We start from the raw sequence: 24,325 nt of genomic DNA on the forward strand, positions 1-24,325 counted from the left end.
TTGTGCTGTCATCGCCGTCTCACCTGCTTTTGCAGGCTCTGCACATACTGCAAGATAATGCGTGAGGTGTTTACAGTGCTCACAACAGCAGCGGTGAGCTGAGTGGGCTCCATGCTTGCCATGGTATGACGTCTGCATGAGAGCAGGAGAGCAGAGTTGCAGCGGAAGTGGTGGATGATGATGAGATGCCATGAGAATACATATTTATAAAGAACGACGAAAGAACCTGTGAGGTGGATTCATGGCACCAGGAGAGCAGAGTTGCAGCAGAAGCAGTGGTTGGATGACGACTGTTAGCCGTCCTACTGCACCATCTGCTGAAAGCAGTATGGCACCCACACAGAAAAAAGGCGCGAAACAATTGTTTGCCATTGCTTTCACGGAGGAGGGGGCGACTGATGACATGTACCCAAAAGCAACCGCAACAGTGTTTTTGCCCCATCAGGCATTGGGAGCTCAACCCAGAATTCCAATAGGCAGCAGAGACTGCGGGAACTGTGGGAGAGCTACCCATAGTGCAATGCTCCCAAAGTCGACACTAACCATGGTACTGTGGACATACACCACCGACTTAATGCGCTTAGTAGGGACACACACAATTGACTGTATAAAATCTGTTCCTAAAAAATCAACTTCTATAAATTTAACTTAATTTTGTAGTTTAGACATACTCATAGTCTTCAGACCCTCAGGGGTCCATGGACCACAGATTGAAAACCATTGACCTAGGGTGTAGCAAAAGGAAGAATTTGGCCTAGGGAGGTTATACAGCAAGTCGCTGGCACAGCTGAAGTTCAAATGCAGGGGTTCTTGGCTCCCAGGTCTGTGAGCAGTAAATTGGAGCGCACGGCCTCTCAGACAAAGTATGATGCTACCTTCAGTGCAAAGCAGAAAAGAACTTTAAAGTACAAAGGAGTAAAGTCATTGTTAGTCATCAGATTATATGCTGATCAGAGCTAGAACAAAACCACTGCAACACTACCCCGCATGAGAAGACTGAAATGAAAAATTATTTTGCTGCTCTTGATTGCAATTTTATGACCATTGGTTAGACATTTATTTAATATGAAGCAAGCACCTCTAATGATATAAGTGTACTGTGGTCTAGTGGATTGGCCAGTGGTCTGGGACTTGGGTTTGATTCCTGGTTCTGGTACTGATTTCCTCTGTGACCTTAGGCAAATTGCTTCCTCCCATCCTTTGCCTCTTTAGGGTAGGGACTATTGTGTGTTTGTACAGCCCCTGAGGTCCTGATTTGTTTTGGGACCTCTAGGTGCTATTGTACTACTACTACTAATTATTAATTATTATGATTACTAATACAGATTTACCAGTTCAGGCAATTCTATTGCACTGACATATTCCCCCAGTAGTTTCTATTAGATACAATATTCTCTCACTTCCTGCCCAACATTGCTATGTAGTATTGTTCTGTGTTGTTAAACTACCACCACTTTCCATCCCAATATATTTAAACCTGATAAAGGAACATACTTTATAGAAAGCCTAACTGATGGAACTCGTTGCCCCAAGATATCACTGAGGCCGAAAGCTTAGCAGGTTTCACAAACATTTAAGACATTAGTATGGATAATGAACACATCCCCAGAGAAGCGCTTTGGAAAATCTCTGGACACCCATCTGCATCTTTAGGCACCTACATATCTTTAAAAATCTGTCCCTAAGTGACTGAGGTTAGGAAAAAAATTTCTTTATGGGCATCTTATTCTATGTTTGCTAATAGGGAGTGGGATGCGGCACACCCCTGTCCCAATCAGGAAACCACTAACGAGCTCCTCTGGGCTCAACCAGTACTAAATAGGTGCACCTGCAAAGCCTGTGCCATGTGTAGGAAATGAACTTAAAAGGGAGAGTCTGTCACTGGAAAGGGGGGTAACCAGAGGAAGGTGGCTGGGCCTCAGAGGCAGTAATGCTTGCAACAGAGCTACTAGGAGGAAGGTGGCCTGCAAACCTCTGTCACATGCAAGGGCCCTCCAGACCAGGTAAAGCCCACTACAACAGGGAGGAGTTGGAGAAAATCCCTGACCTGGGGTCTAACTATACTTAACCTTCATTGGCAAGCCAGACGTCTATAGCCTCATAGACTTTAAGGTCAGAAAGGACTAGGGTGAACTGTCAGGCTGGAAGGAGGTTACTAGTGGAGTTCCTCAAGGATCAGTTTTGGGACCAATCTTATTTAACCTTTTTATTACTGACCTTGGCACAAAAAGCGGGAATGTGCTAATAAAGTTTGCGGATGACACAAAGCTGGGGGGTATTGCTAACACAGAGAAGGATCGGGATATCATACAGGAAGATCTGGATGACCTTGTAAACTGGAGTAACAGTAATAGGATGAAATTTAATAGTGAAAAGTGCAAGGTCATGCACTTAGGGATTAATAATAAGAATTTTAGATATGCATTGGGGACACATCAGTTGGAAGCAGAGGAGGAGAAGGATCTTGGAGTATTGGTTGATCACAGGATGACTATGAGCCGCCTATGTGATATGGCTGTTAAAAAAGCTAATGCAGTTTTAGGATGCATCGGGTGAGGTATTTCCAGCAAAGACGAGGAGGTGTTAGTACCATTATATAAGGCACTGGTGAGACCTCATCTGGAATACTGTGAGCAGTTCTGGTCTCCCATGTTTAAGAAGAATGAATTCAAACTGGAACAGGTTCAGAGACGGGTTACTAGGATGATCCGAGGAATGGAAAACCTGCCTTACGAAAGGAGACTCAAAGAGCTTGGCTTGTTTAGCCTAGCCAAAAGAAGGCTGAGGGGGGATATGCTTGCTCTTTATAAATATATCAGAGGGATTAATATTAGGGAGGGAGAGGAATTATTTAAGCTTAGTACCAATGTAGACACAAGAACAAATGGGTATAAACTGGACACTAGGAAGTTTAGACTTGAAATTAGACGAAGGTTTCTAACCATTAGAGGAGTGAAGTTCTGGAACAGCCTTCCAAGGGGAGTAGTGGGGGCAAAAGACATATCTGGCTTTAAGACTAAGCTTGATAAGTTTATAGAAGGGATGGTATGATGGGATAGCTTTATTTTGGCAATTGATCTTTGATTATCAGCAGATAAGCATGCCCAGTGGTCTGTGATGGGATGTTGGATGGGATGGGATCTGAGTTACTGCAGAGAATTCTTTCCTGGGTGCTGGCTGGTGAGTCTTGCCCACATGCTCAGGGTTTAGCTGATCGCCATATTTGGGGTCAGGAAGGAATTTTCCTCCGGGGCAGATTGGCAGAGGCCCTGGAGGTTTTTCACCTTCCTCTGCAGTGTGGGGCATGGGTCACTTGCTGGTGGATTCTCTGCAGCTTGAGGTCTTCAAACCACAATTTGAAGACTTCAATAACTTGGACATAGGCTAGGGGTTTGTTATAGAAGTGGATGGGTAGGGTTCTGTGGCCTGCTTTGTGCAGGAGGTCAGACTAGATGATCATGTTGGTCCCTTCTGACCCTAAAGTCTATGAGTCTATCATGATCATCTAGTCTGGCCTCCTGCACATTGAAGGCCACAGAACTTCATGCACCCACTCCTGTAATAGACCCCTAACTTCTGGCTGAGTTACAAAGTCCTCAAATCATGGTTTAAAGACCTCAAGTTAGAGAATCCACCATTTACACTAGTTTAAACCTGCAGGTAGCCCATGCCCCATGCTGGAGAGACTCTTTGGATTGACTCAGACAGTGAGTGCCCCTGTAATTGGAAAGACTTTTTAAGAGGGAAGGGTCTCTGAAAAGTCCTGGCCCTAAAAAGGCCCAGCCTATCACATGGGGTATCTCACAACTTCTTCAGAAACATTTAGAAACAGGCTCCAAGAGAGGGAGGGTAATGGGCTAGCTGGAGTATTAGTCTGATTTGGTGTATCATGTCCTACTTCACTGAACAAACTAGGTCTGACCTTGTAGCATTTACACAGGTGAAACTCCCACTGAAGCCAGTGATAATTTTGCCTATGTATGGCCCCAATCCTACAAATAGAACAACCCCTTAACCTCCGTGGAACTCTGGGGTTCTGTGCAAGTGCTTGGATCCACCTGCATGGTGTGTTTTGCAGGATCAGGATGTAAGAATTGAAGAACGACTGGCCAAGATGCATGTGAATTATGACACGAGCCCTGCTTCTTGCCGAAGATGGGAGCGGACGACTTACCCCAATAAACTTCCTAAGAAATTCCCTGGAGGATTCAATGTCCATATTGGACAGCTCAATGTAATCTCCCATCATGCCCTCTTCTGTCGCTGGCACTTTCCAATAGAAATGTTTGGCTCTGGCATAGAACTGCATCTCGCCACTGATCACTTCGCTCGTTAAAGCATAAAGTTTCACTGCAAACAGAAAGTGTATTATTTATAATGGGATACTCTATGGTCTGATTGGGTGTCTTATTGGATTGTGTGTGTGCGCATGTGTGCATGCATAAGGTCTCTGAATGTGGGAATAAACCAAGAATTTGCAAAATTCTCTTCCTAATTAAAAAGGATAATTAATTCTGGACTGGCTCCGGCAAGGTGCTGAGATCCATCAACTCACATTAAAGTCAATGGGAACTGAGGCCGCTCAGCACCTTCCGAGGTCAGGCCCCATTTGTGTAAATACATCCCTACCTTCCCAGACAGCTCCATGTTAACTCAAAATCGTAGATTTCAGACTTGAGAGCAAATACGCATACAAATTAGAGCCATAGAAGCTGTTTGCTACACAGCAAAGCCGTGGGTTATATTAACAGTCTTAGACTATGGGTATGTCCACACCGCAGTCAAAAGGATGACTGCACACACATGGACCTACCTGAGCTAGCTTTGATCTAGCTAGCTTGAATAACAATAGCATAGAAGTCCCAGCAGTATGAGCCAGCTGCTCAAGTACGTACCCAGGATTATACAATCTGTGCTGCTGCAGTTTTACTTCTATTGTTATTTGAACTGCTTCAATCAAAGCTAGCTCTGGTATGGCTACACATGTGCAGTCACACCTCTGATTGCAGTATACAGGTATCCCAAGATGAGCCTAATTGGTTTGTACAGTCTAAAGCCCAGCACCTTGTGTCGTTGATTATAAGTGTGCAAAGTGTGTGCCAAGCAGGAGTAAAATGGTCCCACCAGTGTGACTGAGTGAAGAATTCTATGACTTTCTGTAATATATTTTTCCTGCCTGGCACCAGTGGAGTTAATTGCAAGGTCCAGTCCAAAATGACTATATACGGTGCAAGGTGGTAGCGCATCAGTCCCTAAATCTTCATCTGCCACAAATCAAAAAGGAGGAGGGATGTGTAATTGATGAGGGTGACACAATAGGTGCCAGAGTTTGGAGTTTCTATTTTCATTGTTTAGTTTTTAAATGTTTGGGCTCTATATTACTATCACATGGTCTGCTGGTGACCAGGAATAGTAGATTCACAGCTGTCTAAGAAATATAAATTCTCAACTTGATATTTGATACTTTTCCCTTTTTCTTTCATTAACTGAGATCTGTCCTAAATGTTCTGGGTTTTTCGTACTTACCCTTTTCGAGTATTTGTAGGCACTTACAATCTACGTAAAAGACAAAAGACAGATAGATACAGACAGATAGGAAGTATAAGGAAATAATGAGACAACATTGGTCAGCATGCAGGACAGTGGCCTCTGCCTAAGTGTTGTCAAGTTGTTGTTGGTTTGTAGGCATCAATGCAGAGGAGAGTTTTGAGGCGGGCTTTGAAGGCAGATAATGTAGCTTTTCCTTGTATGAAAAAGAGCTTTTCCCGAACATTCCTGTGAATGAAGACCCAATCACATGACTGCCTGTGAATAGCAAGTAACAAGGAGGTAGGGATGTAGCTAATGCTGGTGTGGATTTGCAACAAGTACTCGTTAGCAGCTTGCAGAAAGTGGCCAGTCCTACCGTAGGTCATGCATCTCCAATACACGTGCAGCACTGGAAGTGAGCAAGTACCAAATGTCCGTCTGTTGGATACCTTCGGCCACAATGTAAACAGACCTCCCTGTAGACTAAATAAATAAAATGATGGGAAAGGAATGAAGTTTATGTAGCTTGCGACTGTTACGACTTTGTCTTCGAGGTACTGCACTTTTACATTTCTAAGGAGTCATTGACTGTAATTATTGCCTGGGCTCTGAACAGGTGAGTGAGACTGCACTGTGGAAGACCAGAGTAGGCCAGAATCCATGAATAGGCATGGACTGTATTTACTGAAGGCAAGGAGCTCAGTGGGGAATAAGTGTGTGCTTGCCCATCCTGAGCACCAGAATGACATCCTGGAGGCAAATGAGGGAGGGGCAAAGGAAGTAAAATAGGGAATAATTACCACCAAAGACCACTCTGAGCAAAATAGTGCTATTGGGTTACGTATACACAGCATGCCAGGGATATCCTTTATCCAACAAAAGCAACATTACCAGCCCCCTTGTCATCACCTGCTTAAGCCGACTGCTGAGCAGATACTATTAAAGCTTTAATCCATTACACATTTATGTTATGCCTGAGAAATTTATACCACAAGTGAGTGCTGAGCCCAACAAGGGTCAAACCCGGGTTTGACACACTCCACTGGTTATTTTCCATACTCCAAAGAAACATTTCACTAAAGGAAGAAAAAACAAGGGAGTGGCAGCTGATCCCCTGCAAATCTTGACCATGATGATTGTCAGACTCTGGGAAATAGAAGGATCCACTGGCTATTGTCTGTTCCTCCAGGGACTTTTCCCCTTCTACCCCTGTATCCCCTTTATCTGTATATTGCAGCCACTGTTGATGAGGCTAGTGTAACTGAGGCCCGGGATGCTGGTTTTACAAGATCTCACGTAAGAGATTCCATTGATGATTTCTAGAACAATTTTATTGGTCTTGTCAAGAGATGGAGTTTCACATTCTCCTGATGGATGGAAAGGAGAGGAATGAACATGCAGCTTGTGCTTCAGGGCAGGGGTTTGTCTGAAAGGGGCAGCACATATTACCGTTATTCAGAGCAGTAACACTTAAAGTGACCCTAATGAAAGGGATCACATGAGAGTGACACGCTGCTCAGGATCTTAGATCTTTGGAGTCTGGCCCTGAATTTCTCATGGACCCTTAGCTACACATTACTTTCTAGCTTCCCCTCTCCACTGGCACTACCTCCCAGAGGGGTGCAGTTCATGTTTTTGCTCACTCATCAAGCCAAACAGAGGTTGCGTCAGATACACTCATATTGTGACTCCCATTGCAGCTAAACATGAGACACCAAATCTGGCAATGCCCGCTGAGACCTCAACAGAAGAGGCAGACGTAGATGTCGACATAAACTTCTCAGCCAAATATGGCACTAAAAATTGTCCATTTCGATGTGGAGGGATTCTCTGCGAAGAAGACTGCCATGCTATCTGGCATGAAAACCGATGTTATGTGTCTGCAACTGACACACGGCAAGGCAACTGCACCAAACACTCCTGGCATGCATATAGCTGTGAACATCAAAAGCTATATTTATGGCAGTACAATACTTTACATGACAAAAGACTGGTGGAAAAACACTGCTGTGAAGCACCATGGTACAACAGCACTTATCATGGAAGCAATTTCTGTTTACAAACCAGCACGTGAACAGTTTGCATGGCCAACTGACCTTCCACTGCTGTAAAACCATGTCTTGTCACAGGCAATTTCAACAGTCACAAAACCATCTGGGGATTCCCCAAAGGGGAAGAAGTTGAGGAGGGGACAGCAACCAACAAGTTGACCATGCACTACAACTTCAAGGACAAATGTGCCTTCAAAAGCACTGGATGGAAGAAGGGATACAATCCCGATCTTGCTTTTGTGACCTCTGAAAATGCCGGCAACTTCAGAAGGGACATTATGGCAATAATAGACCAGCGCAAGTGAGATTAGAGGCTGCAGTGCAACCCAGGTAAACAAAGTACCTGCCAAGATTCTACTTCAGAAAAGCTTCCTGGGAAGGCTTCACCTTTGAACTGAGCACTATGTTCACTATGGCGAACTTGTGTCCCCGATGTGAAAGAGTGCCCAAAAGTACATCCCTAGGGGATGTTGGACATTACATACACTTGGGCTTTCAGAACAGGCAAGCCAACAATACAAGAGAGAGTCAGAATATTTTTGACCTGGATCCATTCCGTGAAGAAACCAGTTAGCCTATGAGAGAGATTGGAAATGAGCAGCACAACCACTGAAGGGAGCCGATTGAAACAATAGCAAAAAAAGAATGGGCCACCATTCGCAAGCTGGACCGCGATGCACAACCACCAAAGAGCATTGCTCCCAACCAAGAGCATCTCTCCCAACCAAGCTGCACACCAGCTCATTCCAACTGATAAACTAGCCCACAAAGCAAACAAATCAAGCAGAAACTTTGCTAACTCCTCAGACAACAAAGTCCAAAATGAGCAGCTCAACACAGAGGAGTTAACCACAGCCATGAAAACTCTGAAAAGTGGAAAGCAGCTAGTCTCGATGATATAGCTAATGAATCATTGCTACACTTTGGGACAAGAGCACAGAAGTGGCTGTTTCACTTCTTTGTCTCCATGCAAGTGTTAATGCAGACACCCAGGCTGTAGAAACAGATCAAAGGGGTTACAGTACTCAAACCACATGAGGACCCTAACCAAGCAAAGAGTTATTGCCCAATATCCTTACTCTGCTCAACCTACAAACTATATGAGCAGATGATAATGGTTAGAATAGTGCTCATAGAGGAAGAGCAACTAGCTGATGCCCAGGCCTGTTTCCGACCAGGATATTTATGCCTTGGCCAAGTTGCAAATCTAACTCAATACATTGAAAATGGCTCCAATTCTGCAAAATTACAGAGGCTGTATTTGTTGATCTGTCAAAGGCATATCACACTGTAAACCATCATGCACTGCTGTTGAAATTGGCAAGAAGAGCCAGATGGTCCTGGTCACCTCTTCCCTGCACAAAAATTGACATTTCTTTGTCAAAATGGATGGTCAGAAAAGTTGATGGCTAGCTCAATGGAATGGATTGCCCCAAGGTTCAGTGCTATCACCCTTGCTGTTAATGTGCACTCAAATGACCAACCAGAATTCCCTGACATGCAAAGATTCATTCAGGCAGATGATCTTTGCATCACTTCCTAGGTGGAAAGATTTGATGACACTGAGCACATTTTAACTGACTCCCTGAGTGTACCTGGAAAATACTATTGCACTTGGTTCCTGAATGCCAAGCCTAGCAAGACACAAATGTGCACCTTTCACCTGAAACACCACCAGGCCAAGCAAAATTCCAGATATCATGAGATGATACAATCCTTGAGCACTCGGAATATCTGGTGTACCTTGTGGTCACATTTGGACAGAATGCTGACATTCAAAGAGCACATGAAGCTGAAAAAAGTCAGCTCCAGGAATTGTGCACTCCAGAAATTGGCCAACACAAACAGGATCCCAAAACACTCTGAGCAGCCAGTCATGCCCTGTGTTACCCAGCTGTGGAGTACTGTGCCCGGAATGGTTACGCTTGAGTCATGCTCACAGAATTGAAATGGAAATCAGTCTTGTATGATTGTCACAGGGAGCTTGAAACCAGCACCTACACTGTTGTATACTGCCACACTGGGATTCCACTGCCATCAGTGAGATGGGATGCCTTCAGCAAAAGGGAGAGACAAAAACAGGTGCATGATCCAAGACATCCACTGTGTGGACACATTCCCCCACCCAAGAGGCTGAATTCCAGGAAGAGTTTTGCCTTTGAAAATCCCTTACCCCCGAAAAACCACCATGGAAGATTGCATGTTAGGAAATGCCAGTAACCCTGGAGAACTGGTTCTTTCAGAACCCAAGCACTGATTTAGAACAAAAACACTGGTATATGCTAAATCAAGCAAGAGTAGGGGGGCAAAGAGTGGTGACAATATGACCAAGTGGAAGTGAGGAATGACCCCAAACGTGAATGTGGAGAGCCTAGGCAAACATTTGAACACTCCCTGATGAGATATCCCTTGTCAATATCCTATACTCCCAAGGAACTATTCCAGATAAAAGGACAATACTAGGTCTTGGGTGCAGTTTTGGAGTGACAAGCTTTGATGATGATCAGACTAACCACAGCTCCTTTCATGTAAGTCCTCCCCTTCTGTGCATGTAGGGAAGGACATAAAAGACGGTTACTCACCTTTGTAACTGTTGTTCTTCGAGATGTGTTGCTCATATCCATTCCAGTTAGGTGTGCGCGCCGCGCGTGCACATTCGTCGGAAAACTTTTACCCTAGCAACTCAGTGGGCCGGCAGGTCACCCCCTAGAGTGGCGCCACCATGGCGCTTGATATATACTCCTGCCGGCCCACCCGCTCCTCAGTTCCTTCTTGCCGGCTACTCCGACAGTGGGGAAGGAGGGCGGGTGTGGAATGGATATGAGCAACACATCTCGAAGAACAACAGTTACAAAGGTGAGTAACCGTCTTTTCTTCTTCGAGTGATTGCTCATATCCATTCCAGTTAGGTGAATCCCAAGCCTTACAAAGGCGGCGGGGTCGGAGTGAAATGTGGCAGAATGAAAACTGCTGAGCCAGAGGCTACAGCCTCTCTTGACTGTTGAACCAGGGCATACTGCGAAGCAAAGGTATGGACCGAGGACCAATGGAGCTTCGCAACAGATCTCGTGGGTAGAAACACGAGCCAGCAAGGCGGCCGATGAAGCCTGAGCCCTGGTAGAATGCACGGTGATGTGGCTTGGGGAAATATGAGCCAAATCATAACAAGTGGGGATGTCCGCCATCACCCAAGATGAGATCCTCTGAGAGGAAAACAAGCAAGCCCTCCCTGTGGCCCGCTACCAGGACAGAGCTGGGGCACCTTAGGAAATGGTTCTGTCAGCACAATATAATGCGAGCACTCCACAGATGTCCAAGGAGTGCAATGGTTGTGCCCATTGCGTTGAGCTGTGGGTAACATGAAAGGCCGAAACCACCTTAGGGAGGAAAGCCGGGTGCGGTCATAACTGCACCTTGTCTTTGTGAAACCTAATGTACGGCGGAACCACCGTAAGAGCTCTGAGCTCGGAGACCCGTCTGGCCAAGACTAGGTTGAGGTCCCAGGTTGGGGCTGGGCGGTGCACCCGAGGGTGCAAGCGCTCCAAGCCCTTGAGGGGCCTCGAACCCATAGAGCGTGAGAACACAGAACGTCCACCTTAGCCTGCTGGAAGGTAGAGATGGCTGCTGAGCGTATCCTCAGCGATGATACCGCCAGGTCCTGCCGCTGAAGGCCAGAGGCAGGCCAAATAGAGGGGATCGAGACCTCAGCAGGAGCAAGATCGAGCGTATTGCAGCTGTAGAAGAAACGCTTCCACCTGGCCCGGTACGTTGACCAGGTGGAAGGCTGCCTGTCACCCCCGACTCAGGTACGCAGCAGCCACCGTGAGGCGAAGAGGCTGCAGGTCCGAGTGACGAAGCCTGTCGTTGCCCTGAATGATGAGGTCTGGGTGGGGTGGAAGGGTAATTGAGTCTGTTACTAGCAGGCCGAGCAACGTGGTATATCAGTGCTGCCTGGACCACTCTGTAGTGATCATGATGATGCGCGCTCTGCCCCTGCGGAGTTTGAGCAGGACCTAATGAATCAGTGGGAACAGTGGGAAGGCATAATGCAGTTGGCCTTTCCACGGCATCAGGAACGCGTCCAAGATCGATTCCGAGGAGAGATCTTGGAAGGAGCAGAACACCTGGCATTTCCTGCTCTCGCGGTGAGCGAACAGGTCTGTGTGAGGAAACATCTCCACTTCCGGAAAGCAGGACGCCTCACATGGGGCAGAGTGATCACTTGTAAGACAGGAAAGACCTGCTGAGTCAAAGAGTTAAGACGTTCCGAACGCCTGGGAGAAAGGACGTCGCCAGCTCCATCGAGTGTGCCATGCAAAAGACCCGGAAATGGATGGCCTCCTGACAAAAAAGGGGGGGAGGACTATGTCCCTCCCTGGATACTTATGAAGCACATGGCCGTTGTGTTGGCTGTAAACACCGAGATACAACGGCCTCGCAGCTGCCGCTGGAACCCCTGGCACGCCAGGCGGACTACTCTCATTTTTGGGGCATTGATGAGGAATGCCAGCTCCCTAGAAGACCAAAGGCCTTAAGCTCGGAGGTGACCATGAGCACTCGAGCAGAGAGATGATGCGTCCGCCGTCAGGGGCAGTGAGGGCTGGGGCGGATGAAACCGCATCCCTGTCCACACCAAGGAGGGAGTTAGCCACCACTCTAGGGAGCCTAAGGTGTTCGAGGGAACGGTGACTACCATGACCATTGGCTCCCTGTCCGGGCGGAACGCCAAGGTGGGCCGGACTTGGAGAGGACGGAGGCGGAGCTTGGGGTGTTTGGTTACAACCTTGTGGGCAACCATGGACCCAGGAGACTGAGACAAGGACGAGCCGAGGTCGTTGGGAAAGCCTTCAGACCTCAGATGATTGTTGCCATCGCCTAAAACCGCAGTTGTGATAAGCAGGCTCCGGCTAGGTAGGAGACCAGGATAGCCCCTAGGAAGCCCAACCTCTGCGTGGGAACCAGAGTGGATTGCTCTATAGTAATCATCAGGCCTTGACCTGTGAATAAGACCGTGACGATGCCCACGCGCTGAGTGGTTTGTGTCTCAGAGTCTCCTCGGATAAGCGAATCGTCCAGATACGGAAAAACGCATATCCGACATCAGCGACGGTAGGCGGCGACTATGGCCGTAAACCAGGAGTATTGACAGTTGGCTATAAAGCGGAGGCATCTCCTGTGCGGAGGGAAGATGGCATTGCGAAAGTACGCGTCCTTCATATCCAGGGCGGCATAGTAGCCCCCAGGAGGCAAGGATGGAATAATGGTTCCCGGGGATACCATGCAGAACTTCAACCTTATCCTAAACCGGTTGAGTCCATGCAGGACCAGGAAGGTCTGAGACCTGCATTCGAGTGGGGGACTAGGGCATAACGGGAGCAAAACCCCTTGCCCCTTTCGTCCGCTGAAGGGGGACAGGGCTGGAGCAAATTAAAGGTGGTACCTATGCTCCATCGTGCGCAGGACCCAGCGATCTGAAAGTAACTGGGGCCACGCCAGGAGAAAGCGGGATCGGGATCCCGGCCTGCGACTGGTACACCGCCCTCAGGCGAACCTTGGAAGGTTCGTCTTCGGTCCCAGTGGTAATTGCGAGGGACCTTGACTTTGGCTCTTTAGGGGTCCTGACGTTCGTCTGCGACCACCTTGGCCTTGCCGTTTGCCAGAGTTCTGCCTCTGGCTAGGTACAGAGTATGGCGGCTGGGGCCAGAAAGGCCTGCGTTTGGTCGCTGGCGTATGCATGCTGAGAGAGCGCATTAGGACCCTATTGCCCATCAGGCTTCGCAGCCTGGGGCTGTCTCTGCCGCGAAGAGGCCTTTACCAGCAAAGGGTAAATCCTGAATGGCATACTGCAGCTCCGGCCGGAGGTATGAAACCTGAAGCCATGAAATGCACCTCATGGCGACACCCAAGGCCAAAGTCCTGGCCGCAGAGTCTGCTGCGTCCAACGAGGCCTGGAGGGACGCTCTGGGAACCTTCTTTCCCCCGTCCTCCAAGACGGCAGCGAACTCCTGGTGGGAGTTTTGCGGGAGAAACCCCTTCACCCAGGTGCTATAATTGTCGCAGCTAAGCGAGGCTTGTTGCTTTGCTATCCAGAGCTGCAAGGCCTCTGCAGAGTACACCTGGCGGCCAAGCAGGTTCATTCGCCAAGCCTCTTTCGGCTTCGGGGCTGGCGCCCGCTGGCCATCATATCAGAATCGTGGTCCTGAGCATAAAATCTGCGCATATGGGATGACACGGATGCGTGCCCGGACGGCCATGGAGGTACTAAAAGAAGGCACAGGCAGAGTCTCTGACTCATTCGGACCTTGCCCAGCTCGGCACCGGGGACCGGCACCGGGAGGCGTATCGGTACCTGGAACGAGATCCAGACCCGCAACCAGAACGGTGCCGGGAGGTCGACCGAGATCTCGAGGCTCGGGGAGAGGCTACAGGAGTCAAGGCACCTGCCGCGGTGCCGGGAGTCGGAACGGTGCCGATAGCGGGTCGGCGAACGGGATACCGACCGGTGCAGCGAGTGCGACCAGTACCGATGAGGAAACAGCACCGGGACTGCCAGTGGTGTCTGGCGTGCCGACAGGACTTGGAGTGTCTGCGGGACCGTGATCATGAACGGTGCCGCTCTGCTGTGCTGACAGAGGACGGTCACCTGAAGAGACTGTATTACTCGCACCGGCGGTGCCGGGGTCAGGCAGCATCGACTCTGTCATGGCACTGAGAGCCCTCGCCGTTGGTAACGTCTCCGGCGTGGAGGGAACAGCAGGCTCAACCACAGTGCATACTGGGGAGCTGTCAGGCACCGGATTCGACGGCCCTCGTGGGACCGGGATCAACGGTACCGAGGTCGTCAGAGCTTCGGTAGGTGTCGGTGCCGGGCGATCCGAGTTAGATAAGCTGTCTGGCTGCGGTGCCGTCAGCACGGAAGCAGCAGGAGCAATAAGCTCAACCACGGCGCGTGCCGGGGAGCCGTTGGGCACCGGATTCGATAGCCCTTGTGGGACTGGAATCGACAGTGCCGACGTTGTCGGTGCCTCAGAGGCGTCGGAGCCGGGCGATCCGACTTAGATGAGCCCTCTGGCTGCGGTGCCGTTGGCACGGAAGCAGCAGGAGCAGTAGCTCAACCACGGCGCGTGCCGGGGAGCCGTCAGGCACCGGATTCTACGGCCCTTGTGGGACCGGGATCGACGGTGCCGACGTCGTCGGTGCCGCAGCAGGTGTCGGTGCCGGGCGATCCGACTTAGACGAGCCCTCTGGCTGCGGTGCCGCTGGCACGGAAGCAGCAGGAGCAGTAGCTCAACCGCGGCGCGTGCCGGGGAGCCGTCAGGCACCGGATTCTACGGCCCTTGTGGGACCGGGATCGACGGTGCCGACGTCGTCGGTGCCGCAGCAGGTGTCGGTGCCGGGCGATCCGACTTAGACGAGCCCTCTGGCTGCGGTGCCGCTGGCACGGAAGCAGCAGGAGCAGTAGCTCAACCACGGTGCGTGCCGGGGAGCCGTCAGGCACCGGATTCTACAGCCCTTGTGGGACCAGGATCGACGGTGCCGACGTCGTCGGTGCCGTAGCAGGTGTCGGTGCCGGGCGATCCGACTTAGACGAGCTCTCTGGCTGCGGTGCAGTTGGCACGGAAGCAGCAGGAGCAGTAAGCTCTACCACGGCGTGTGCCGGGGAGCTGCCAGGCACCGGATTCAGTGGCCCTGGGGGACTGGAATCGACGGTGCCAATGTCATCGGTGCCTCTGCAGGTGTCGGTGCCGGGTAATCCAACTTAGACGAGCTCTCTGGCTGCGATGCAGGTGGCACGGAAGCAGCAGGAGCAGGGGCTCAACCACGGCGCATGCCGGGGAGCCGACCGGCACCAGCAGGAATCGTAGGCTTTCTCGACCTCGGAAGAAGGGAGCGGTGCCGAGTCGACATCGGTGCCGGCGACGGCCGGTGCCGAAAGGCCTTGGTAGTACCGGCGGGGTCCGGTGCCGAGGAGGCGCTTCTGCCCACCGCTTGAACATCGCTCGGTGCCCAAGGTGGAGGGGTAAGTGAAAGTCCCGCACCTTTTTGTTCTCGGCTTAAAAGCCTTGCAAATGGGGCACTTAGCTGTCAAGTGTGATTCCCTGAGGCACTTCAAACAGGAGTCGTGTAGATCTCCCTTCGGCCGTGGCTTCTGGCAGGCCGGGCCCATTTTAAAAACCCGGTGAGCCATGCATGGGCTCCGGCACCGGGTTCATGGAAGGGGCTACTTCCTGAACCCCGCTAACTAAACTAACCATGTTAGCAAAGAAAACACGTATAACTATACAATATATATATATAAAAGGGTTATAACTGCATAACTATATACAAGAAATACGAGTAGCTAGGGAAGTGGAGGTCAGCTAAGCCGCACTCCACTGTTCCAACGACCGACACGGGCGGTAAGAAGGAACTGAGGAGCGGGTGGGCCGGCAGTATATATCAAGCGCCATGGTGGCACCACTCTAGGGGGTGACCTGCCGGCCCACTGAGTTGCTAGGGTAAAAGTTTTCCGACGAATGTGCACGCGCGGCGCGCACACCTAACTGGAATGGATATGAGCAATCACTCGAAGAAGAACCTACAATTTGATCAGGCTGATTGCTATGGAGCAATTGATTAGAAGTGAATGAGGAAGCATATTTATTGATCCAATGTTTCACTGCAGTGTAGTGGTAAAATGGGATCCAGCATCCAGGCCAGGATCCCAGGCCCCTTAGCCTCAGAGATGTGAAGAGTTGTAGCTGTTTTTCATGTGTAGAGTTTTCAGAGGTAAATAGCTTTCCTAGTAGCTACTTTTGGGATGTGAGAAATGTTTCAAGTGAAGCAGCATTTTTCTGTACATTTTTGGTCTCCAAGTTGAAGCTGCTGACAAGGATTCCAAGCAGTGATGGTTATGAGGTATGCATTAGAGAGCAGACCGAGATCAGAAATTAATTTCGTAAAGGTCGCTGAACAATCAGATGTTAATGATTTGTAGTCGCTATCAACATAGTCTGGATGCAAAGTGGTGGCCAAGAGGTGAATTCCAAGCCTGTGAGCTAGACCAATGAACGTTTACCTAAACCCTTTGCCTCTGCAAAGTCCAAATTGTCATTCCTATTTTTTCTTGGGTATCAATTTAGGATTTTCTTTCCCAGGCTTCTGAATGGCCCTTTTTCCGATCAAAGAAATGGTAGCACCTAGTAAGGATGTTGGAGGCATTCCTGCTCTCTGACATAATATCTTGTATTTCTTAGCTGTGGGTTCACTCATCTAAAATTGCCTAATGGGAACAGAAGTTTGCATTTGTGAGCCTGTCTTTGTGACTCCAACCAATTTCTGTGAGACACTGAACCAGTTCAGCTGTGTCCATTCAGCTGAGCTCCTGCTTTAAAATGCACCATGTGGCCAATGCTTGGTGCATCAGTTTTAAACACACATTCGAGAACCAAGGGTGAATTTCACCCCTGCATAGCAGGCTGGCACAAGACGAGGGGCCACTTAAGCCCTGTTTTGTCCAAAGATGAAGTTCATCCCCAAAGAACCAATTTTACATACAGACCTGAGGCTCATGGTCCAGAATATTTAGCCCTACAAACTGACAGCATTTTGTTTTGTTTGCAGTGGATCTCACTTCCTCAGCACCAGGGGGTACTGGAGCAATTTGTATAATGGGAGTACTGAGTCACTGAACAAAACTTTAAACTCTGTATATGATGGAAACCACTTCAAGCCAGGGGGTGCTGTAGCACCCCCAGCACCCCTATTTCCAGCACCTATGCTCAGCACTAAGGCCCAGATCCAGCAAAACACATAAGTATTTTCATAAATGTAAGTATCTGAACAGTTCCACTGAAGTCCATGAGTCTGCTCATGTGCTTAACGTTATACACTCACTTAAGTGCATTGCTAAATTGGGGCCTAAATTCACTCCCATAATGCGTTTATATAAAGAGAAAAGTGCCATTTTGGGCTGTAAAAATGATATGTTGATTTCTTGTAAATGGGCTAGATACCGAATATGTTCAGCTCACATGTAACATTAGGGTGAGATTAGGGTGCTTCCCAGCCCACCACGCATCTCCCTGCTCAGAGAAACAGCAGAAAGAATTGGTAATTGGACAAACTGACAGTAAATTGACAAATTGGAAAGGGGTTAGAAAAGAGCTACAAGAATGATTCTGGGACTAGAAAATTTGCTTTACAGTGAGAAACGAAAGGAGCTCCATCTATTTAGCATAACTAAGAGGTGATTTGGTCAGTCTGTAGGTATATTTCTGGGAAGAAGATACCTGATGGCAGAGGGCTTTTCAGCCTAGCAGACAAAGGGATAACCAACTTGACAGCTGGACATTGAAGCTAGACACTAGACACAATACTGGAAACAAGGCACAATTTTTTTAAAGAGCAAAGGTAATTAATAATTGGAACAACTTACCTAGGGACTTGGTGGATTTTCCCATCACTTGACATCCTTAAATAAAGAAGATGCTCTTCTAAAATATATGTTGTTGAAGTTATGGGCTTGATGCAGGAATCACTGTGTGAAACCCTGTGGCCTGTGCTATACAGGAACTCAAATTAGATGATATAATGATATCTTGAGGCCTTAAAATCTAAGAGGCTATTAATAGTTATTTTGGACAACTAAACAGTCAGATTTGGCTGAGTTTTTAATATCTTGCACTTATTTTCAGAACAAAGGGAAGGACTAGCATTATAATGGACTTTAGAACTTATAACTAAGAAACTCTTTCTTTCTTTTTTATTGAGATCCCCAAACGTTCTTACCTGTTCTCTCTCATCCTGTCAGAATGACTAGGGTGAAGAGAATTTATCTTCTATGGGACACTTCAGATGGTTGCACATTTTGTTTGTCTTTTTAGCAGCTCTGTAGAAATAGTGCAAAACACAGAACTGCCTCCACTCTATAAGAGGCCTATAAATGCCTTGATCTCTAACAGAATTCCTACTGGTGTCAAAGGCAGGTGCACATGTTCAGCGAAGGTGATCTGTTGCCTATGAATGTGGAGGAAGCCCTCAAGAATGAATGTGCTGCCGATAAGATAAACAAGATGTCACCTAAAAGGTTCTGTCCATCTCTAACTGATGTGATTCTAACATTCAGCGTAGCTTCCAGTATGCAGCTGACAAAGTGACCATCTTAAAATAATACAGCCCTAAGCCAAACCCAGGCTTCTTTCTATTTGTCATCAGGACAACTGTGGCTTTTGGGAATTGAAGTAGGACACCCTAAAACTTACATATTCAGGGCCAGACATTTCAGTAGCGCTCAGATCTTCCTACTTCAGCACTATTTCCTAAAGTGACTCAGCACTTGGCATTCAGCAGCTCCTGTTGAAATCTGGCCATAAATTAACCCTTCCTTCCAAAAGTACTTTGAAACCAAATAAATAATTGGATTGGGTGAATTGTGGGAGAGCATTGTTTCACAAGTACCTTTCCACCCTGCAAAGCAAGACTTGGATCAAAGATATGGACATCTGGAAAGATAACAAATATGGACATTTGACAGCCAGAAAGCAAAGCATGTCTGCTCCAGTTTCTCTCTCTCTCTTTCACACTCACACACAATGCCGCTTTTCATCCTTAAACTCCCAACACATTTTTTATTTTAACTGTGACTGAGAAAAAAATAGCATTAACCACATCTGCAAGCAAAGTAGATCTCATCTGCCAGTTCACCTATTTCTGTGGTGCTTACCATTGTGGCACCAAGATATAATAAACTGTGATGCCAGATCAGGGGTAGCTGAAGGATAGAACAGACTGGCTTGTATAGCACCTTATTGTCTGTGCGAGTGCTTTGCAGAGCTATTTATCATTATTATCAATTTATTTGTATTCTGGCAGCTCGCACAATGCATTAGGCACTGTCCACAGATAGACACACAGAGATAACTCACCAAGGGGAAGCCGCTCCAGCAGGTAGAGGTAACTCTGAAAGAAATCAGTTTGTATGGCCTTGTGCAAGATAAAAGACATGCTGTGTCGACACAGTTCCTCATCCGTCTTGCGCCAGCGTGACTTAAAGGCTAAATGGGCTCCCTTACCATCCATGGTGATGATGGTTTATGAGGTGAGGAGAGGGAATTGCTTGGATTGTGCTCTGAGTGGGACCTGTGCTTTCCAAGAGGCTGAGAGTGTCATTTAAACCGGTGCAGTCCTCTGTCATTCTATATTGGAGGGAGGGGGGAGTGCTGGCTCTTAGCACTTGCTCAGAATAATCTCTCCAGTGTCACCCTCCTAAACTAGCAGCTGCTGGAAAGTTCCTAAAACCCAAACCGGGATATTGCTTAGCCAAGGTAAAACTATATGTGCTCCCAGAGGGATCACTCTAATTTGATTAGTTTTTAAAATCTCTTTAGCTTCTACTTCAAAGGACCATGGCTGTTGTGCAGTGGTTCTCTCCCTCTCTTTGGCATATCGGAGGGTGATTTTTGTTTTTCAGGCACCGCGTCACCTTCAAGCCACGTTTGCTATTCATTCCCCTGAGAAGTCAGTTCTTCCTGGCAAGGCACAAAGTGAGTAGAGTGCAGCTGACTCTGGAGAGGCAGTGTGGTCTAGTGGACAGCATCGTCGGATGGCATAAGGAAATATGGGTTCTAATCCCAGCTCTACCACTGTATGACCTTGGGCCAGTCACTTCCTGTGCTGCCATTTCTCATCTTGTCTATTTAGACTGCAAGGGCTAACTATGTGTATATACAGCACCTTGTATAATGGGACCCTGATCTCAACTGGGGCTTCTAGGTGCCACTATAATATATCTTCTCAGCTACACTAGTGTAAATCAAGAGTAATTCCACTTGGAGTTAAACTAGTGTAAAATCAGTGCAAGTGAGAAGAGAATCAGGCTCTTGCTACAGTGCCCAAGTTAATTAAAAAATAAATGAATGGAGTTAACACAAAGTGAAGGGTGAGAATTTTAAATACACAAAAATGAAGGGAGTTGCACTACTGTACTTGTATGAGGTGAACTGAAAAATAATATTTTATCATTTTTACAGTGCAAATATTTGTAATGAAAACAATATAAAGTGAGTACTGTACACTTTGTATTCTGTGTTGTAATTGAAATCAATATATCTGAAAATGTAGAAAACAATCACAAATATTTAAATAAATGTTTAACAGCACAATTAATTGCGCAATTAATTTTTTTAATTGCTTGACAGCCCTAGAAGTAAGTAAAATAGACGTGTGTGTGTGTGTGTGTGTGCGCGCGTGCACGCACACATGCACAGAGCCGGGATGGGTTTTCCATCAAAATCCGTCACACCACAAAGCAGTAAAGGTTTTTAAGAACTTAGCATAAGAACGACCATACTTGGTCAGACCAAAGGTCCATCTAGCCCAGTATCCTGTCTTCCGACAGTGGCCAATGCCAGGTGCCCCAGAGGGAATGAGCAGACAGGGAATCATCAAGTGATCCATCCCTCATTGCCCCTTTCCTGCTTCTGGCAAACAGAGGCTAGGGACACCATCCCTGCCCATCGTGGCTAATAGCCATTGATGGACAGATCCTCCATGAACTCATCTAGTTCTTTTTTGAACCCTGTTATAGTTTTGGCCTTCGCAACATCCTCTGGCATAGAGTTCCACAGGTTGACTCTGTGTTGTGGGAAGAAATACTTCCTTTTGTTGTTTTATAGCTGCCTGTTAATTTAATTTGGTGACCCCTAGTTCCTGTGCTATGAGAAGGAGTAAATAACACTTCCTTATTTACTTTCTCCACATCAGTTATGATTTTATAGACCTCAGTCATATCCCCTCTTAGTTGTTTCTTTTCCAAGCTGAAAAATCCCAGTCTTATTAACTTCTCCTCATATAGAAGCTGTTCCATACCCCTAATCATTTTTGTTGTCCTTTTCTGAATCTTTTCCAATTCCAATATATCTTTTTTGAGATGGAGCAACCACATCTGTATGCAGTATTCAAGATGTGGGCGTACCATGGATTTATATAGAGGTAGCATGATATTTTCTGTCTTATCTATCTCTTTCTTAATAATTCCCAACTTTCTGTTCGCTTTTTTGACTGCCGCTGCACATTGAGAGGATGTTTTCAGAGAACTACCCACAATGACTCCAAGATCTCTTTCTTGAGTGGTAACAGCTAATTTAGACCTCATTATTTTATATGTATAGTTGGGATTATGTTTCCCAATGTACATTACTTTGCACTTATCAACATTGAATTTCATCTGCCATTTTGTTGCCCACTCACCCAGTTCTGAGAGATCCTTTTGTAGCTCTGTGCAGTCTGCCTGAGACTTAACTATCTTGAGTAGTTTTGTATTACCTGCAAATTTTGCCACCTCACTGTTTACCCCTTTTTCCAGATCATTGATGGACTATTGGTTGGTTGAGGGAAGGAAAGAAGTGGGCATTGCAGCAACAAGACCCTGATATGTAATTGATAGGTCAGGGGCTGGCACTCAAGAGAGCTGGGTTCTATTGCTGGCTCAGCCACTGTCTTGAAGTACAACCGCATTTGCTCTAACCCCTCAGACAGAGACCAACACCTACAAAATCTCCACCAAGCATTCTCAAAACTACAATACCCGCATGAGGAAATAAAGAAACAGATCAACAGAGCCAGACATGTACCCAGAAGCCTCCTACTGCAAGACAAACCCAAGAAAGAAACCAACAGGACTACACTGGCCATCACATACAGTCCCCAGCTAAAACCCCTCCAACACATCATCAGGGATCTACAACCCATCCTGGACAATGATCCCACACTTTCACAGGCCTTGGGTGGCAGGCCAGTCCACGCCCACAGACAACCTGCCAACCTGAAGCATATTCTCACCAGTAACTGCACACCGTACCATAGTAACTCTAACTCAGGAACCAATCCATGCAACAAACCTTGATGCCAACTCTGCCCACATATCTACACCAGTGACACCATCACAGGACCTAACCAGATCAGCCACACATCACTGGTTCATTCATCTGCACGTTCACCAATGTAATATATGCCATCATATGCTAGCAACGCCCCTCTGCTATCAGGGCCGGCTCTAGCCATTTTCCCACCCCAAGCACAGTGGCACGCCGCGGGGGGCGCTCTGCCGCTCGCCAGTCCCACGGCTCTGGTGGACCTCCCGCAGGCATCCCTGCGGAGGGTCCGCTGGTCCCGCAGCTCCGGTAGACCTCCTGCAGGCGCGCCTGGGGATGCTCCACTGGAGCCGCGGGACCAGCAGACCCTCTGCAGGGACGCCTGCGGGAGGTCCGCCGGAGCCACCTGCCGCCCTCCCGGCAACCGGCAGAGCGCCCCCCGCGGCATGCTGCCCCAAGCACGCGCTGGGGCCTGGAGCCAGCCCTGTCTGTTATGGACATTGGCCAAACTGGACAGTCTCTACAGAAAAGGATGAATGGACACAAATCAGATATTAGGAATGGCAATATACAAAAACCTGTAGGAAAACACTTCAACCTTCCTGGCCACACAATAGCAGATCTTAAGGTGGCCATCCTGCAGCAAAAAAACTTCAGGACCAGACTTCAAAGAGAAACTGCTGAGCTTCACTTCATCTGCAAATTTGACACCATCAGCTCAGGATTAAACAAAGACTGTGAATGGCTTGCCAACTACAAAACCAGTTTCTCCTCCCTTGGTTTTCACACCTCAACTGCTAGAATAGGGCCTCATCCTCCCTGATTGAACTAACCTCGTTATCTCTAGCCTGCTAATTGCTTGCATATATATACCTGCCCCTGGAAATTTCCACTACATGCATCCGACAAAAGCGGGTATTCACCCACGAAAGCTCATGCTGCAAAACGTCTGTTAGTCTATAAGGTGCCACAGGACTCTTTGCTGCCTTTACAGATCCAGACTAACACGGCTACCCATCTGATACCTGTCTTGAAGTGTGATCTTCGGCAAGTTACTTCACAGCTCTGTGCCTCACTTTGTCTGTAAAAGTGGGATACTACCACTTACTGCCCAGGGATGCAATGTAACTCATGTAATGGTTGCAAAGTGCTTTGAAATCCTCAGAGGAAAGAGGCATAGTCAGAGGTCAGTGTTTAACAGGATGGGCCAAATTTAGACCTGGTGTAAGCAGATGCTGCTCCACTGCTTTCAATGAAGTTGCACTTGCTTACATTAAGGACCAGCCTACCCTGATGGATTTAACTGGAATAATTACCCCAGCCCAGCCCAGAGACCTTGCTGCCCATCTGAGTGTATTCTTATGGGCTTCTGATATGTAGGCAGCTGCTGAAATAACCCAGCTCACATCCAGTTCACTGTTTACATGGGAACTGCACTTGTGTCACTTCAGGCAGAATGTGACCCTCTGTAATGTAACCCCAAACATCTCAAACCAGAAATATCCCTGGTGTAACTCCCTGGACTCCATCCCAGGGATGAAAGACTCTTCATGGATTTTTTTGTCATTTTTGGCCCTGCATTGGATGGTGTCCAGGTGACAGCAGTTCTACAGCCTTGGAGGGACATTGAGTAAGGTCATTGTGCAGCTGATAAAAGAAGCTACTTAATAGCTCAGAGCTCACCTGTTCTGAACTGACACTTCTCTTTATGCCTCTCTGGCTTGGCAATGTCCATTTCTGCAGCAAGGTGACCTCTCCATTAAATATAATGGTACTTCCAGGTTTCTGCCAGGCTTAGTCCAGGCTTGGAATGACATTGGGGCAGAATGCTGTGTGTTTCCCAGAAGAATATTGACCATGTGGGAACCTTAACCTAGAGTATCCTGAACAGTT

The 24,325-nt window shown here is 47.7% G+C and overlaps 1 protein-coding gene across 1 annotated transcript in view; it reads right to left on the reverse strand.

Annotated features, from left to right (window-relative positions):
• Positions 1-19,692, reverse strand: part of METTL11B (methyltransferase like 11B) — a 35,229-nt gene extending 15,537 nt beyond the window's left edge. Inside the window, 2 exon segments of the mRNA XM_030572841.1 lie at positions 4,175-4,350; positions 19,487-19,692. Of these exon segments, the coding sequence (XP_030428701.1) occupies positions 4,175-4,350; positions 19,487-19,640 (330 nt within the window). The 5' untranslated portion in view covers positions 19,641-19,692.
• Positions 19,693-24,325: the final 4,633 nt, after the last annotated feature.

The sequence above is a fragment of the Gopherus evgoodei genome, chromosome 8 (genome assembly GCF_007399415.2).
Source record: "Gopherus evgoodei ecotype Sinaloan lineage chromosome 8, rGopEvg1_v1.p, whole genome shotgun sequence".
NCBI classification, from domain to species: Eukaryota; Metazoa; Chordata; order Testudines; family Testudinidae; genus Gopherus; species Gopherus evgoodei.